The sequence below is a fragment of the Schistocerca piceifrons genome, chromosome X (assembly GCF_021461385.2).
Source record: "Schistocerca piceifrons isolate TAMUIC-IGC-003096 chromosome X, iqSchPice1.1, whole genome shotgun sequence".
Classification (NCBI taxonomy): domain Eukaryota; kingdom Metazoa; phylum Arthropoda; class Insecta; order Orthoptera; family Acrididae; genus Schistocerca; species Schistocerca piceifrons.
This window is the reverse complement of record NC_060149.1, coordinates 64,068,336-64,087,245: the sequence shown is the minus strand read 5'-3', so window position 1 is coordinate 64,087,245 and position 18,910 is coordinate 64,068,336. Positions and strand designations below refer to the sequence as shown.

The window sequence follows — 18,910 nt, the reverse complement described above, 5'->3', positions numbered from 1 at the left end:
GCTGGCCGAATACCTGGCAGAATTACTAAGCCCTCATGTGGGTAAATGTGTAACAGCAAAGTGCGGCAATGGGGCAGAAACTTTGATGCAGGACCTACAGACATACATGATGCAGGCGGTCAGGGATGGAAGGCGTGCCGTTACGCCCAATTGTCAGCAACATTGGGGCACCTACATATTTGCTGGCCGAATACCTGGCAGAATTACTAAGCCCTTATGTGGGTAAATGTGCTCATCACGTTCGTAGTTCTGTGGATTTCGTAAAAACGTCTCGACAACTTCAAGCTGAAAGACTCAGATATCCCGGTGAGTTTTGACGTTGTTTCATTATTCACCAGGGTGCCTCTTCGAGAGTCAGTTGAGGTTGTTGCAAGAAATTTGACCAGAAGACGACCGATCTTCTCAGGCACGTTCTGACCTCCACATATTTTCTCTTTAATCTGTGAACAAACAGGAGGCGTCGCAATGGCGAGCCCACTCTCACCTGTGCTCGCGAATTTCCATATGGAGTACATCGAGGAAGAAGCTTAGGCGTCATCCAAATGGAAACCTACTACAGACCTATATCATTGACTTCGGTATCCAGTAGGGTTTTGGAGCATATACTGTATTCAAACATTATGAATCACCTCGAAGGGAACGATCTATTGATACGCAATCAGCATGGTTTCAGAAAACATCGTTCTTGTGCAACGCATCTAGCTCTTTATTCGCACGAAGTAATGGCCGCTATCGACAGGGGATCTCAAGTTGATTCCGTATTTCTAGATTTCCGGAAAGCTTTTGACACCGTTCCTCACAAGCGACTTCTAATCAAGCTTCAGGCCTATGGGGTATCGTCTCAGTTGTGCGACTGGATTCGTGATTTCCTGTCAGGAAGGTCTCAGTTCGTAGTAACAGACGGAAAATCATCGAGTAAAACTGAAGTGATATCAGGTGTTCCCCAGGGAAGCGTCCTGGGACCTCTGCTGTTCCTGATCTATATAAATGACCTGGGTGACAGTCTGAGCAGTTCTCTTAGGTTGTTCGCAGATGATGCTGTAATTTACCATCTAGTAAGGTCATTCGAAGATCAGTATCAGTTGCAAAGCGATTTAGAAAAGATTGCTATATGGTGTGGCAGGTGGAAGTTGACGCTAAATAACGAAAAGTGTGAGGTGATCCACATGAGTTCCAAAAGAAATCCGTTGGAATTCCATTACTCGATAAATAGTACAATTCTCAAGGCTGTCAATTCAATTAAGTACCTGGGTGTTAAAATTACGAACAACTTCAGTTGGAAAGACAACATAGATAATATTGTGGGGAAGGCGAGCCAAAGGTTGCGTTTCATTGGCAGGACACTTAGAAGATGCAACAAGTCCGCTAAAGAGACAGCTTACACTACACTCGTTCGTCCTCTGTTAGAATATTGCTGAGCAGTGTGGGATCCTTACCACGTGGGATTGACGGAGGACATCGAAAGGGGGCAAAAAAGGGCAGCTCGTTTTGTATTATCACGTAATAGGGGAGAGAGTGTGGCAGATATGATACGCGAAATAGGATGGAAGTCATTAAAGCAAAGATCTATTTACGAAGTTTCAGTCACCAACCTTCTCTTCCGAATGCGAAAATATTTTGTTGAGCCCCACCTACATAGGTAGGAATGATCATCAAAATAAAGTAAGAGAAATCAGAGCTAGAACAGAAAGGTTTAGGTGTTCGTTTTTCCCACGCGCTTTTCGGGAGTGGAATGGTAGAGAGATAGTATGATTGTGGTTCGATGAACCCTCTGCCAAGCACTTAAATGTGAATTGCAGAGTAGTCATGTAGATCTAGATCTAGATCTACTCGTTTTCTCCGTTATGTCGATGACATGTTCGTGAACTGGCCCCATGGAAGGGACAAACTCCTAGACTTCTTTACATACCTGAACTCCATACATCCGAACATCAAATTCACTGTGGAGACCGAAGCAGAAGGAAGATTACCATTCCTGGAAGTCATGGCCAAAAGAAGAGCGGAAGGCACCCTGGGCCACGGGGTATACAGGAAGAAAACGCACACTGACCTGTATTTTCATGCAGATAACTGCGACCACTCTTCACAGAGGAATGGGGTGCTAAAAACACTGGTGCAGAGGGCGCGCACCTTCTCTGACACAGAGGACCTGCCCCATGAGCTGGAACACCTCAAAACTGTAATCCGGAAAAACGGGTACTCGGAATGGCCTACCAGACGCGCTCTCCGCCCCACCTCTACAGTACAGCGTGTGGAGATGGAAGAAGTCAGGGAGGAAGAGATAGCCACTGCCTATATACCGTATACTGGCGCACTATCGGGGAAAATAGGACGAATATTGAGGAAACCCCCAATAAAACACGAGCATATATACCAGATTCCGTGTCAGTGTGGGAAGACTTACATAGGACAGACAGTGCGCACCATCGAAGATCATTGCCGAGAACATCAGAGGCACACTCGACTTAGGTAGCCCAACAAGTCGGCGGTCGCAGAGCACTGTTTGTCCGAAAATCACGAAATGGACTACCAACATACCAGGATCCTGGCACAGAGAGCGTCGTTAGAAAAAAAATGGTTCAAGTGGCTGTGAGCACTATGGGACTTAACATCTATGGTCATCAGTCCCCTAGAACTTAGAACTACTTAAACCTAACTAACCTAAGGACAGCACACAACACCCAGCCATCACGAGGCAGAGAAAATCCCTGACCCCGCCGGGAATCGAACCCGGGAGCCCGGGCGTGGGAAGCGAGAACGCTACCGCACGACCACGAGATGCGGGCGAGCGTCGTTAGAGAGGCTATCGAAATTCGTACCAGGAACGGACTCATCAACCGAGATTGTGGATATTATCTCAGCAAGGCATGGGGACCAGCATTGAGTCTAATTAAAAAGACGCTCAGCAAAGAAAAGGAACTGGTGACCAGGGCGGACGAGGCAATTACTCCGACGCCACCATAGACGCCGACGCCAGCCTCTCAGCGACCGCCGACGCGCGGCCGCGGCCGCGGACTGCGGGGTGGGGGAGGGGAATCGTCCGCCCTCAGGAGCTCAGTTCGTCAGCGCACCTGACGATGGCGACATGTCTGATCGCCGAAATGTTGCACCCGTTGGACACTATGGACCGGCAGTACACCAGTGGACTGTTTGGACAAGAAATACGCCTGGAGAAACTGAAGAATCACAACTGATGATCTTGTTCACCGACTGTATCACGCGAATCGAGAAAATCATCTGCGAAGGGAAATTCAGAATAAGCGAAGACGCCACGGTCGCAGGTTCGAATCCTGCCTCGGGCATGGATGTGTGTGATGTCCTTAGGTTAGTTAGGTTTAATTAGTTCTAAGTTCTAGGCGACTGATGACCTCAGAAGTTAAGTCGCATAGTGCTCAGAGCCAATAAGCGAAGAGGAATATTGTCATCAGGCATTGTCCTTCTTGATGACAATGCTCTGCCGCACGCTGCAGCTGCAAGAAAGATGCTCCTGCAGCTTTTTCGATGGAAAACGTTTGACCACCTGCCATAGAGCCCGCACTTGGTTTCCTCTGATTTTTATTCCTGTACTCACATGAACCGCTGGCTATGAGTACAGCATATTGACACAGACAACGAGCTGCACACCAGCTTAAAGAATTGGCGAAAGCACACTTTGATGATGAAAAGGGCATTGGAAAGTTGGTATAGTGCTACGACAAATGTCGAAGTCGGAGAGTAGAGAAGTGGCTTGAAGATGTAACTATATGGTGCAAATAAAACGTTTCTGATTTTTTAAGCCGGCCGAAGTGGCCGAGCGGTTAAAGGCGCTACAGTCTGGAACCGCACGACCGCTACGGTCGCAGGTTCGAATCCTGCCTCGGGCATGGATGTGTGTGATGTCCTTAGGTTAGTTAGGTTTAAGTAGTTCTAAGTTCTAGGGGACTTATGACCACAGCAGTTGAGTCCCATAGTGCTCAGAGCCATTTGAACCATTTTTTTGATTTTTTAATACGGTTTCCATTTCGCGGCCTGTCGGATTTTGAAGAAAAAGTAGCCCTCGTATTAGTCTCTGCTCCGAGAACAAAGAAAAATAAATGAAACCAGTTCTAAGGATACCATATGCAATATCAGAATAAGTAGGCAACCAACCCATGTACCTGTAATAGATGGTCAAGTTGCCAGTTTTGTTATCTTATCCCGGAGAGGTAGAATACACTTTGAAGCGTGTATGGTAGCGTCAAAGTGTCAAACATCTGGTCTTAGGAGAGGAAATGCTAAGAGAACGTCAGAGTTCTATGCTTTAACGAAGCGACAGTTTGTATAAGCTTGACGTTACCCATACATTTTACCATTTTAGCAACATAACATTTTTTTTACGATTTAGACACCCTTCTTAGAATTTTCACTCGGTCTCACTTCCGAGACTGTTTCGGAGTACTGAAGGACCCACAGCAGCTGAATTTTGATCGCACATTGAGACGGAGCAAGCTAGGAGACGTTTGCGTAAGAGTCTGGAGTGGCTGGTCTGAGACCTGGATATGGATGTTCAGCTTTATCAGTGCAGTCTCCAGGAATATTCCCTTTGTTCATAAGATGACATCTATTACGTATTTCCACAACCAATACATTCTTTATTTAATTTTTTACCAGACATACACTTGTATTACACTGTTTGTTTATAATACACACTATACGTTCACAAACTTTATTATATTTGAAACTGAAAGGAAAGAAAGATTTATGAAAAGGTTAAGATTTTTAAGAAGTAAATGAGCAGTTGTTGTTTCTTGAGTGATCAAACTTCTGTTTGGCACCACGTAGCATTTTTCACGATCTGAGCTGCCGATTTCTTAAATTTGCTTGACACATACTTTTTCATGTCACACTGCGCGAAACCAGATTCCGAGAGCCGGTATGGTTTTGTTTGTCGCAATTTCACGCTTGGAGACATGAAAGGAGATCCTTTCTGGAAGTTTTTGTTGCTTTGAAGAAAAATGTTATGGAATCTGAAAGCAGCCGCCGACAGCTCCTGGTAACGTGCGAAGTTCATTCGAAGATAACAGTACAGCAGCGCACTGTGGACATGGCAGCATGGTGGCCGACGTGCTGAACTTTCTCGCTTGTGAATCACGAAACCTGTAAAGGAAAGGAAAAATATTCAACAACTACTATTAACTTCACACGTAATATTTAGAGTATTTGTGCAGTATTAACTATTAGAGTATACTTTAGATGCATGGAAGCTACAGATAACGATTCTCTGTGGGTCAAGTAGTAGAGATATTTTCATCTTTAGAAAACAGTTGATAGTCCACTTATTACAGTGGCAATCCTTTTCATCATATGTCTCAAGACAAATTTTTCTGGATAAGGAGACAGAACATTCAAAGTGATCAACAATGTTACAGGTGAGGTCCTGCAAGGCTCAGGGCTAGGTCCTGCCCAGTACTTGTCTTTCACAAATGACGTACTGAATTTGGACTTATAGAAATTGTTTTTTTAATTGTTTTTAAGTGTTTTTTATTCCGCAGAGGACAATAATAGCCCAGTGAGCTTACCTAGTTTTGTTAACACCTCTTGTTGGCAGACCAAGGGTCTCAGACAGCGATGTCGTTGACATGTAGAAAATCAAATATGAAAAGATAAATGGAATGTTGATTTTGAATCAAGAGAAGTATATTGATTGGCAGTTGGAAAGATTCAGTATCGCTGCAAAACTGTAAAAACTGATGTTGGAACTAAATTTGATTTTCTAAGTGAAAAAGAAAATAAAGTAGATGATGTTCCTTATCAAGCTCTAATAGGTAGTTCAATGTATTTGTCTATACTTACGAGATCAGATATTTCAATCAGTGTCAGCTATTTAAGCCAGTTGAATTAATTCATATTCTAACAAGGATTGAAAATGTGCTAAGAGAATTTTGAGATCGTTAAAGGAGGCTAAGGCTTATTGTCTGAAGTAGATTTAGAATTATGTGGTTCTGTAGATCCAGAGTGGAAAAATTGGCCCCAAGGAAGGAAGTCATATATTGGTTTTATTTTTAAATTCTGTGGCTCTGTAATTTCATGGCAAAGTGCCAAGCAGAAACTGTTGCTATCTCTAGCACAGAGGCTGGGTGTATGGCTCTTTCTGAGGCTTAACATGAGACAATTTATTTAAAGAATTTATTGCATGAATTCAGAGGCTATAACAAGCGTGTAACTAAATTTAATGATGTTCAGAGTACATTAAATTTGTCTGTCATTCATTCAAATCATAAAATGTCACAGCATACTGATGTTAGTTAGATATAATTATACAAGCGAAGTTGTTTCTAACACAGCTGTAAAAACATTGTACTTACAAACAAGTGATATGCCAGTAGACATAATGACAAAGCGATAAAAAAAGACGAACATTATGAATTTATGAACTGTGTGTGTGGTCTTCAGTTTAGAGATTGCTTTGATGCAGCTCTCGATGCTACTCTATCCTGTGCAAGTTTCTTCATCTCCCAGTACCTACTGCAACCTACATCCTTCTGAATCTGCTTAGTGTATTCATCTCTTGGTCTCCCTCTACGATTTTTACCCTCCACGCTGCCCTCCAATACTAAACTGATGAACCCTTGATGCCTCAGAATATGCCCTACTAACCACTCCCTTCTTCTAGTCACGTTGTGCCACAAATTTCTCTTCTCTCCAATTCTATTCAAAACCTCCTCATTCGTTATGTGATCTACCCATCTAATCTTCAGCATTCTTCTGTAGCACCACATTTCGAAAGCTTCTATTCTCTTCTCTTCTTGTCTAAACTATTTATCGTCCACGTTTCACTTCCATACATGGCTACACTCCATACAAATACTTTCAGAAACGACTTCCTGGCACTTAAATCTATATTCGATGTTAATAAATTTCTCTTCTTCAGAAACGCTTTCCTTGCCATTGCTAGTCTACATTTTATATCCTCTCTACCTCGACCATCATCAGTTATTTTGCTCCCCAAATAGCAAAACTCATTTATTACTTTAAGCGTCTCAATTCCTTGTTAACTGTATGGACCAAGATATTTTTAAGATAATCATTTGAATGTTTTTATGTTAGCTTGTTGAGTTTAGTCAAAAGCATTCAGATGAAAGTCTGTGGACACGTGTGAGCCATGATCTTTGTATGTCTTTGCTTTTATGTGCCATTAAATTTGCTTTGCTCATTCTCACTACGTGTCCACTCGACCGCCTGTTTACTTGGCAGTGTGCACCTGCTGCTGCGTCATATATTGTCTTCGTCGTATAGCATGTCATGTAGCACAAAATGCAGTATAAATGTGTGGTCTGATGAAGTGAGCAGTAGTAAGTTTATTAATGTGCTCAATACACTTAGTTCACTGGCAGTATCCACATCCGATAGCACCCTTCCGCAGAACTTTCTGGAGAATGCTTTGCCTAAATTTCTGGAGGACGTATCCTTGCAATTGTGCTCTAGTTTGTGGTTTCAGGATGACGATACTCCAGCGCACTTTCATCGTAGAGGCAGGCTATATCTCACAGATAGCTTCAGGCAAAATGAAAATGGAAGGGTGAAAGGTCTCTGTTGGATTCCTTTCATGTATGATTTCTTAAACCTGTTGTCATTTACGGCATAAATTCCTCTTCTAAATTTACTGTGGCGTTTCTGACTATCTGGGAGGAAACTGAGTAGTGGAATGTGTTTCTTTTACACATAAACAAGAACTATCTGTCACACTACTACACTTTAAAACACAGTTTATATGTAATTCATGTCACACAGTCTCATACGGAACCTACATCAGCTTTCTTTTATATACTGTATATGATAAGATACTGTCATCCCCCTTCCCTTCTGTGTGAGAGGATGAATGAGCAAATGTATTTCTAGTTGCATGCTTGAGGGTAGCAGACAAGCCTGTCTGCTAGAGAACAGTAGGACCAACGTCGGAACAGGTAGCTACGCTTTATAAGAGCAGAGAGGTTTCCATTCTTAGTATGGTCCTGTCTGTCCCTTGTCATGTTGGTATAGGAAGCTGCCCCTCTGGCCACTTCCGTTTGTATTTGTGAGCCATCCTCAGGAAGGAACCAGGCAGTCCGTCCGTGGCGAGCTTCTGAAGTGGTAAGATCTCCGGCTAAGCGCGTGTCTGCTAAGTCCGTAGGACAATGGATTTCTTAAGTTCAGCCTAACTGAAAATTTAATCACTTTTATTTCAGGTTTAGCTCCAAAATATCTAATGTTATCTTAAATTGCAGCGCAGTGTAATTCTCGTGTGAAGTTCAGATTATTTTCTGGTAGTTGCTTTGTCACTACTTTGTGAGTAAAGTGGAACCACGTGTTGATCAGTAACTCTAATTAAGATCAATCTTAAATGCGAATGCTTGTGTGATTATAACGTCTCGTCTTGACAATATTTTTCAATATAGCAACTTTTCTTTATGTTCAACCCACGTGGGGTGTACTTTGCGAGACCAGTACCACGTGCTTATATAACTGTTTGACCCATCAGGTTAATAGTAAGACGTTAGTAACCAGTTCGAGGTTTTTCTTTTGTAAATTGCTTTTCGATCTAATTAATTTTAATTATCAAAATTATTGTGGAGTTATACGCTTTGTGTAAACCAAGTTGACCACGTGAAGCATGTGGTGTAATCATCAAAGTAGCCCTCAGCTATTCTTTTTGGGAAGATTTCACAGAGAGTTAGTATGAATTTAGTATACCAGTGTGTGGTAATTACATGACGGACAGGATTGTGCTACGAACTTAATTTCTTTCGTTGAAAATTGAATCGGTTGGTTGTGGTTAATTTCCTCTTGCATATGTTTCAACGTTCTTCGTGTGTTATTTTATGAATGCAGTGTTGTATCCAGTCTCCCAATCTTGGCTCCATATTTGATGTGTTCCGTAAGATTACAATCTCACATTTTCACAATCCTAAATAAGGCACCAGCTTAGTTATGAATCGAGTTTAATATGCTGAAATTTCAATGATCAATCTTAAAATAAATTTCCAAATATAAACTAATTTCTTTCTTTTTATTTAAATTCTCTTATATATATATATATATATATATATATATATATATATATATATATATATATATATATATTACCGGTTGTTGTATGACTATTAAAAGATTATAATTAATGTTAGTCTGTTTGGGAATTTGGTAAACCTAGACTAGATACCTGGTGAAACAGTTGCGCAGTAATGCACGGTTAACTTCCCCAGACAGCTCACAGCTTTTAACCCGCTTTTATTGTCTATCAGTACCGCTTTCATAGCAAATTAAAGTAACAACATTACAAGGGGATGCCTAGTCTCTCGGTCAATGCACTCCCTTGACCTCATCTCTCTTGACTTTATCTTCTGGGGCTATGCAAAGTCCCTTATATACTCAGTACGAGTAGGAACAGCACCTGAGGTTATTGAGTGCACCTTTACAGCGTTTGATACTATCAGAGGGAAGAGCGGATATTACAGAGGATCAGACAAAACATTGTTTGTCATTGCACATTATGTAACGGTGCTGATGGTCGTCACATTGAACACTTGCTCTATAGTAGTAAAGCAGCAAATTCAGTTTACAGTATTTTATTGTACTCTACTGTCAATAAACGTTTTTGCAGACTAGAGTATTACTGTGTTTCATTTAGCCTATCGAATGTGTAGAAAGTGCATAGTGCTTTAGAAACTTTATTTCACATTTCCGGCTATAGGTTCCTTGTTGCAAGATGTTCTGAATTTCATATACTACCATCTCCCAAAATTTTAAAACTACGTTCTGTAATACTCTGTATGTACCGCTTTCCCTCCTAAGAGTCGGCAGCCTATTTTCTCTGCTGTTGCGGCAGATATTCGCAATTTAATTTTTCCGACATGTAGCTGGAGTCAGCCCAACCAAATACTCCTCATCACGTCTTTCATGCGACGTCCAGTGTCGACGAAAACGTCGGTTTATTTCTCGTTACGAACAAAATTGTTTACGCGCGCATTCGCTAAAGCAGTGCCAAATTAGTCTAGCGCGATATTCGTTTTATCGAAAAAGAAGTTTAAGAAGGTCTGAAACATGTGACTTCCAGATCAGATTCCTATCAGTACAAACACTTCGAGTTTAGAAATTCTGTTTCATTTATTGATTTACCCTCGTGTAGTGGACTCACCATAGATCTTTGTGATATTTCTTTAGTGATTATTCTCCAGCTAAAGACGCTGTTTCATTGTGCACTATTCCTAAGTTATTTAATGCAACACTTTACATTCTCTTAGTTAGATAGGATGAAAAGCAGATACTAACAGGGCCTCTGATACCATAACATCTGAGCTTCTCTAGGAGAATACGAGGACTATTCCGAAAGTAAGGTCCGATAGGTCGCGAATTGGAAGCCAACCTGAGAATTGAAAATGTTTTATTTGCTACAGTTACCTACACCTTCCAGCTACTTTTCTACGTAGTCGCCGCTCCAACTTACACATTTGTCCTAGCTTAGTACCACCTTTCCAGTACCCCTGTCATAGACGGCAGCCGCCTTTGTTTTCCGCCAATTCTCTACGCTTGTCTACAGCTCATTCACTGTGCCAAGAAGTTGTCTTCAAAACCAGCGGTTCATGTGAGCGGTGATAAAACTCAGGGGCATCCAGTTACGGGCTGTAATGTGGATGATCAAACACTTCCCATCGAAAACGTTGCAGGAGCATCTTCATTGCCCCTGCCGAGTGCGTTCGGAAATTGCCATGAAGAAGGAACTGCATGACAGTTGTGTTATGTGGGCTGCATGACATCAGGCGTAATCTCTCACTTGGCCATCGTACTTTGCGGAAGACACTGTTTAACTAGGCGTCTTTATGTGCACACTGTGCACTCCTAATTGAAAAAAGCGACTTTACGCGATCGACAGGTATACTAGAGACATTGCCCAATACATCTCTGCAAAGCTTTATCGGATTTTCACTGTGGTTTCCTTTTCGCGCCCGATCGGACCTTACTTTCCGAATAGCCATCGTATTATGGACTGCACATTTGACCGCTTTGGACAAGTCACAGAAAATAACAGTTGGCAACATTCTTTTTCATTTAAATTTTGTAGAGTATGAACCGTGAATGGAAAAAATAAGGTGATCTGTGGAGAGACCCTTTTGAAATCCAAATTGAGACAGACTAAATCATTTATGAAAGATGTATGTTATAAAACTTTCATGTTTTTGTAGTTGCTTGGAAATGGAGGTAGTAGTAAGACTGGTTGGTGATTATTAATGTCTTGCTCACTAACTTTCTTGCAAAGGTGGTCTGAAAATAAAAGTCAGCATTTAAGGAATTCTTGTAGAAGACAATTAGAGAACTACCCACGTTTATACGGCTCCCCAGAAACGAACGGAAAATTTAGTAGAGAAACCTACTGAGACACGAGACATAACTTGAATTAGCAAGTGGCGTAACTATGCTGTAAATACAAAGGCGATTACCTGCTGTAAGGACTGCGATGCACCAATTTGTCAGTACACTGGCTCGAGTGTCCCGTTTGCGAAAGGCACACCACGCTTGATTATGTGCGGTGTTGTTCTCGGAACCATGCTGCAAAAGACAAGTAACATTCACGTCAGGCACTTTATTTTGTCGCAGTAAATTTCTATAACTTACAACCAGCTAAGGGAAGCAATAGAGACGGCTCTACCCTATATCTAGCTATAGCCAGGTTGCGAGCACTACCTTGACGCCACCACATCTAATTTTAAAGTTAGACTAACCACCTAATCCAGCTCTAGTACTGAAAAATATACTGAGATATTAATTTTGTTTTAGGATTTATTTGGAAACACTTTTTGTAGAACCTACGTTTATTAACACACAAAAAACACTGAAACATATGATTAATCAATTAAAAAAAAAAAAACGTTTACGGAAAATCTACTTTCAGAACTTGAGTACTCACAAAATCCTAGGCAGTGTCAGTACTTTCAAATCAACTTACAGCAGGGCCCAATGAAATAAGTGAGTTGCAAGCGTTTAGCAGCTGTTGTTGTTTGTTTAGGGCGGTCAATATCGTGGTTATCAACGCCCAGTTTAGAAGCCTGTCACTAATATGAAACGGATCTGTTAATCATGATTGTATGTGAAATAAAATTAGTAACAGATAGCTTTGTGTACAAATTAATAGTTAGCCTAGTGGTGGATCATGCATTCAGCCTTGAACGACCCTCCTGAGCCGATGCCCGGGTGCAGAGCACACTTTGCACGCTCTGGTAGGGTCGCCATTGTTGAGGAATTTGCCAGAACGATGACGCTTTAACGTCTCAGCGATGGCGGGAGGCTATAGACGGAACGGTTGTTCAGTTGGACAAGGACCGAGAAGGAAATGGAGCGTGGCTTACCCAGTTGGAGTGAGTTAGGAAAATCACGGAAAATATAAGCGTGGACGACGGCTGGTTGGTAACTTTATGCACAACGCGACGGTGCCAGCTGGACAATTCGTCACTTTTCCCTTCCCAGCTGAATCTTTATCCGTGCATGTTATTTCAAAAGTCGAATCAAAGATCATTCCTCACCCTCAGAATATCTTGAACCGTTTACCCAGCGATTTGGTGCAGTGGCTGAGATGTTGGATTAAGATGCTCTATTTGCCAGTGGAACAGGAAAGCAAATGGCAAGTAGTGGACAGGGTACCCTCCGCCACGCGCAGTACGGTGGCTTGCGGAGTATGTATGTAGAACTAGACGTAGATGTAGAAGACTGGGATTGAAATCCCCATCCAGCCATTCAGATTTAGGCTTTCCTTGGTTTCCCTAAATCGCTCAAGGAAAATGTCATGATGGTTACGTTGGGAAGGACTCTATTCCCTTTCAGAACCGTGTACAATACAAGTTTGTGCTCCGTCTTCTAAACGTAATTGTCGATGGGACGTTCTTTCTTTCCTTCCTTCTTCTTTTTCTTAAATACTGGATGTATTAACTTGCGCATTACACTCCGTAGATAGTTCCATTACTCAGATGAGCCACACATAAATGTGTGCTTCGTGTGTCAATGTGTACTGAAGATTTAGAAAGCTTTTTATTACGCGAGATATTACAGATTTCCTTAGGCTGCACTTTATTGATGTTGATTATTCATATAACATGCATGATATATCGAAATACTCATTCTATTATCATATGTTTTTGGGGAACAAACCATATCCATATAAATTCAATGAAATACGTCCTTGCAAGGATTGCTGATAACCTGCGGTATCCCGCAATACCACTTTTCCATGTAGGTAAAATCACGTTAAGTGAAAACTTTTTATTTTGTTTTACAGCAGATACGAAACTGAAACTGAACGCTATGCCTATATTCACATTGAATTTCACTTGACCCACTCTGGTTCCCATTGTCCAATGTGACCTACTCTAGTTCTGGTTGCCCGACTGACGTGCGATCAGCACCACTCAAGTCCTGCCCGTGATTCATCTCTAGGCACCAGCACTAGATATTCTTCATAACGAACACTGGAGTGCTTCCTGGTTGAGACAAGTGCACCAACTCAATTGCACTTTTACAATGCCTCTCATACTCTACGCAGTCGGATAGGACAGGCTGTTCAAGACTTATTATAGAAAAAAGGTGGGCGTATTGCGGGAGAGATTCCGATTTGGGAATATTTGACAGGGATTTCCAGTTCTGGCATTTGCCTTACAAGCAAGCGAAATTTACACAAGAAAACTGTTAGATACCAGGGTGATCAAATTATTTTAATTTGTTACTGGGGCAACAGTGTACTTGTCATCCAAGTGCGTGTGCGTGCGTGCGTGCGTGCGTGTGTATGTGTGTTTTTGTGTGTGTGTGTGTGTGTGTGTGTGTGTGTAGCTATTTAGGTGGATGAAAAAAATCGATGGCTTGTTAGACGAGTGTTGAAGCGTCCTGCCCTCCCAGAGCATGATGGTGGAAGTGATATGCAGCTTCGAAGCTGGTATAGTGCGTGTCAGTTTGAGGCGGGGGTTTATTGGATGAGCATATTTTTTACCTTGTTGGTTTTATACACGTGTCACGGAGAAAAGTCAGCAACGAAGTGTGTGCTTTTCAGCCACACAGAAATTTTTTTTTACAATGAATATACCAGGTGTAAAAGTATGAAACCGAAATTTCCCTATAGAAGGTGCTAGCCGTCAGCGTAGGGCCCGTGAGACCGCGTCTGCAGCACTATTTGCTTCCTGCAACGGCCGACGACGAATGTCAACACACAGTAACCCAAGTTCCATACACCGGTATCTGTTTCAAAGCCATAAACATGTCGAGTTTTTTTGCCTACGAATCACGATTTGTGGACAGCATTGGTTTTCTCTTCTCATTTGAAGAAAACTGCTGCAGAATCGCATCGAATGTTTGTCGAAGCTTTCGGCGAGCGTGCTCTAGGGAAAACAGTGTTTCGAGTGGTTCAAAAAATTCAAAAGATTTTGACGTGAGAAACGACTAGTGTGGGAAACCACCGAAAACGTTCGAAGACAACGAATTGCAAGCCTTATTGGATGACGATGATACTCAAGCTCAACAGGAACTCGCGGAACAACTGAATGTGACGCAGAAAGCCGTTTCTCTTCGGTTGAATGCTATGGGAAAGATGCAGAAAGTGGGAAAATGGGTTCCGCATGAACTGAATGAAAGACAGCAAACACATCGAAAGACCACTTGTGAAATGCTGCTCACCAGACACAGAATAAAGTCGTTTCTCCATCGAATACTGACAGGTGATGAAGAATGGATCCTCAGCGTCGTAAATCATGGGTGAATCCAGGCAAACCATCGACATCCACTGCAAGACCAAATCGCTTTGGAAAGAAGACAATGCTCTGTGTTTGGTAGGATCAGAAGGGTGTCATCTGTTATGAGCTGCTAAAACCCGGTGAAACCGATAACGCTGCTCGCTCCCAACAGCAAATTATCGATTCAAATCGAGCATTACGCGAAAAACGACCAGAATATGGAAAAAGGCATATTGCTCCATGGCAACGCCCCATCAAACACAGCAAAACTGGTCAGGAAAACGATCGAGGCGTTCAGTTGGGAAATACTAGGGCATGAGGTTTACTCTTCAGACTTGGCTCCGTCCGATTATCATCTATTTGCATTACTGGGACACGCTCTCGCTGAACAACGTTTCAGTTCGTATGAATACGTTGAACAACGCTTCAATTCATATGAATATGTACAAAAATGGCTCGCTGACTGGTTCGCTTCAAAAGAAGAACTGTATTTTGGCGTGGCACTCATAGCCTACGGAGAGAAGGGAAAAATCTATAAATAGCAATGGAGATTATTTTTAGTAAAATATTGTTTATCAGTTTCAAACAACAGACGTGTAATTATTGCCACCAAATTCCGGTTTCATTCTTCTACACCTCTTAAAGTATTTAAAAAGCTATAAATATTGATGTAGTATTTTGGAAATATATGATCTCGGTTGGATGATGATGATAAAGACTACCATTGTGATCTTCGTAGAGTTGATACATGTACACTGAGGAGACGAAAGTCATCGGATAGGGGTGGCACTTATACAGATGACAGTAGTATCGCGTACACAAGTTATATAAGGGCAGTGCATTGGCAAAGCTCTCATTTGTAATCAGGAGATTCACACGAAAAGGTTTCCGACTTGATTACAGCCACACGACGGGATTTAACAGATTTTGAACGCGGAATGGTGGTTGGAGCTAGACGCGTGGGACATTCCATTTCGGAAATCGTTAGGGAATTAAATATTCCGAGATCCACAGAGTAATGAGTGTACCGAAAATACCAAATTTTTAAGGCAATACCTCTCACCATGGACAACGCAGTGGCCGACGTCCTACACTTAATGACTGGGAGCAGCAGTAGAGTGCTAACAGACAAGCAACACTGCATCAAATAACGGCAGAAATCAATATGGGACGTAACCGTTATGGCAGTCCGGCGAAATATGGCGTTAATGGGCTATGGCAGCAGATGACCGGCGCGAGTGCCTTTGGTTACAGCAAAGCCTCTCCTGGGCTCGTGACCATATCGGTTGGACCATAGACGACTGGAAAACCGTGGTCTGTTCAGATGAGTCCCGATTTCAGCTGGTAAGAGCCGATGGTGGGGTTCGAGTGTGGCGCAGAACCCACGAAGCCATGGACCCAAAATGTCAACAAGGTACTGTGCAAGCTGGTGGTGGCTCAATAATGGTATGGGCTGTGTTTAGATGGAATGGACTGGATCCTCTGGTCTAACTGAACCGATCACTGACTGGAAATGATTATGTTCAGCTATTTGGAGACCATTTGCAACCATTGGTGGACTTAATCTTCGCAAACAACGATGTCATGTCACTGGGTCACAATTGTTCTACATTGAATTGAAGAACATTCTAGACAATTCGAGCAAATGATTTGGCCATCCAAATCGCCCGACGTGAATCCCATCGAAGATTTATGGGACATAATCGAGAGATCAGTTTGTGCACAAAATCCTGCACCGGCAACACTTTCGCAATTATGAACGGCTATAGAGGTAACATGGCTCAGTATTTCTGCAGGAGACTCCCTACAACTTGTTGAGTCCCTGTCACGTCGGGTTGCTGCACTACGTTGGGTAAAAGGAGATCCGGCAAGAAATCAGTGTCCAAGGAATAGAAAAGCAACTGAAATCACTCAACAGAGGAAAGACCACTGGACCTGACGGGATACCAATTCGATTCTACACAGAGTATGCGAAAGAATTTGCCCCCCTTCTAACAGCCGTGTACCACAAGTCTCTAGAGGAACGGAAGGTTCCAAATGATTGGAAAAGAGCACAGGTAGTTCCAGTTTTCAAGAAGGGTCGTCGAGCAGATGCGCAAAACTATAGGCCTGTATCTCTGACATCGATCTGTTGTAGAATTTTAGAACATGTTTTTTGCTCGTGTATCATGTCATTTCTGGAAACCCAGAATCTACTCTGTAGGAATCAACATGGATTCCGGAAACAGCGATCGTGTGAGACCCAACTCGCTTTATTTGTTCATGAGACCCAGAAAATATTAGATATAGGCTCACAGGTAGATGCCATTTTCCTTGACTTCCGGAAAGCGTTCGATACAGTTCCGCATTGTTGCCTGATAAACAAAGTAAGAGTCTTCGGAATATCAGACCAGCTGTGTGGCTGGATTGAAGAGTTTTTAGCAAACAGAACACAGCACGTTGTTCTCAATGGAGAGACGTCTACAGACGTTAAAGTAACCTCTGGCGTGCCACAAGGGAGTGTTATGAGACCATTACTTTTCACAATATGTATAAATTGTGTGGGAAGTTCCATGCGGCTTTTCGCGGATAATGCTGTAGTACACAGAGAAGTTGCAGCATCAGAAAATTGCAGCGAAATGCAGGAAGATCTGCAGCGGATAGGCACTTGGTGCAGGGAGTGGCAACTGACCCTTAACATAGACAAATGTAATGTATTGCGAATACATAGAAAGAAGGAGCCTTTATTTTATGATTATATGATAGCGGAACAAACACTGGTAACAGTTACTTCCGTAAAATATCTGGGAGTATGCGTACGGAACGATTTGAAGTGGAATGACCATATAAAATTAATTGTTGGTAAAGCGGGTACCAGGTTGAGATTCATTGGGAGAGTCCTTAGAAAATGTAGTTCATCAACAAAGGAGGTGGCTCACAAAACACTCGTTCGACCTATACTTGAGTATTGCTCATCAGTGTGGGATCCGTACCAGGTCGGGTTGACGGAGGAGATAGAGAAGATCCAAAGAAGAGCGGCGCGTTTCGTCACAAGGTTATTTGGTAAGCGTGATAGCGTTACGGAGATGTTTAGCAAACTCAAGTGGCAGAGTCTGCAAGAGAGGCGGTCTGCATCGCGGTGTAGCTTGCTCGCCAGGTTTCGAGAGGGTGCGTTTCTGGATGAGGTATCGAATATATTGCTTCCCCCTACTTATACCTCCCGAGGAGATCACGAATGTAAAATCAGAGAGATTCGAGCGCGCACGGGGGCTTTCCGGCCGTCGTTCTTCCCGCGAACCATACGCGACTGGAACAGGAAAGGGAGGTAATGACAGTGGCACGTAAAGTGCCCTCCGCCACACACCGTTGGGTGGCTTGCGGAGTCTAAATGTAGATGTAGATGTAGATGTAAAATTAGGGAGTATCCTGTGACTTTTGGCACCACAGCGTATATTGGGTAGGTCGATGTTGGCTCTGTCCATTGCTGGACTGGTACACTTCTTGTGTCATTCATAATCGATTTACAGTCATTACTATCTGAATTCTATTCCTGTCAATTAATAAAATGTTCAACGCTTGAAATAAGTACCGACAGTGATTGTTACGGTTAAGTAGTCTACTTTCATAGTAATTCCTTCTCTTTACTAGAGGCTGTTTTGCATATGATTTTTTCCGTAGTTTATCTGGGTCCATGATGAGTAAAGGTCCTGAGAGAGGCACAGGGCAATGACTTGGTGTCCGGTTGGGAGAGTTGCCAGCAGGAGGGAAAAGAAAATTACTTTCTTGTAATATGAGTCCTCAGTTGTATAAATTTTTTAAGTGATGTCATTTTGCTGTTAGTGTTTTATTTTACGATTGCAGTTTCAATATTTTTGCCATTTTCAAGCATCCACAAAATATGAAAAACGTAATGAGAACAATGTAAAGTGGAATTAACAGTACACAGAGCCAATTTTGTAGTTTCTTGAATTCATGCACTAAGGTGACAAAAAAATGGCTCTGAGCACTATGGGACTTAACATCTGAGGTCATCAGTCCCCTAGAACTTAGAACTACCTAAACCTAACTAACCTAAGGACATCACACACATCCATGCCCGAGGCAGGATTCGAACCTGCGACTGTAGCGGTCGCGCGGTTCCAGACTGAAGCGCCTAGAGCCGCTCGCCCACAGCGGCCGGCGGGTGCTCCTGGGAGTTTCGACTTGGCTTTGAGAGGCGAAAGGGACTG

General features: G+C 42.5%; 1 protein-coding gene across 1 annotated transcript in view; it reads right to left on the bottom strand.

Moving 5' to 3' along the window:
- Nucleotides 1-4,582: 4,582 nt before the first annotated feature.
- LOC124721738 (dihydropyrimidine dehydrogenase [NADP(+)]) overlaps nucleotides 4,583-18,910 on the bottom strand; it is a 295,913-nt gene continuing 281,585 nt past the window's right edge. The window contains exons 19-20 of the mRNA XM_047246840.1: nucleotides 11,433-11,541; nucleotides 4,583-5,115 (exon numbers count right to left, since the gene is read on the bottom strand). Of these exons, the coding sequence (XP_047102796.1) occupies nucleotides 11,463-11,541 (79 nt within the window). The 3' untranslated portion in view covers nucleotides 4,583-5,115; nucleotides 11,433-11,462. The remainder of the gene's footprint in view (nucleotides 5,116-11,432; nucleotides 11,542-18,910) is intronic.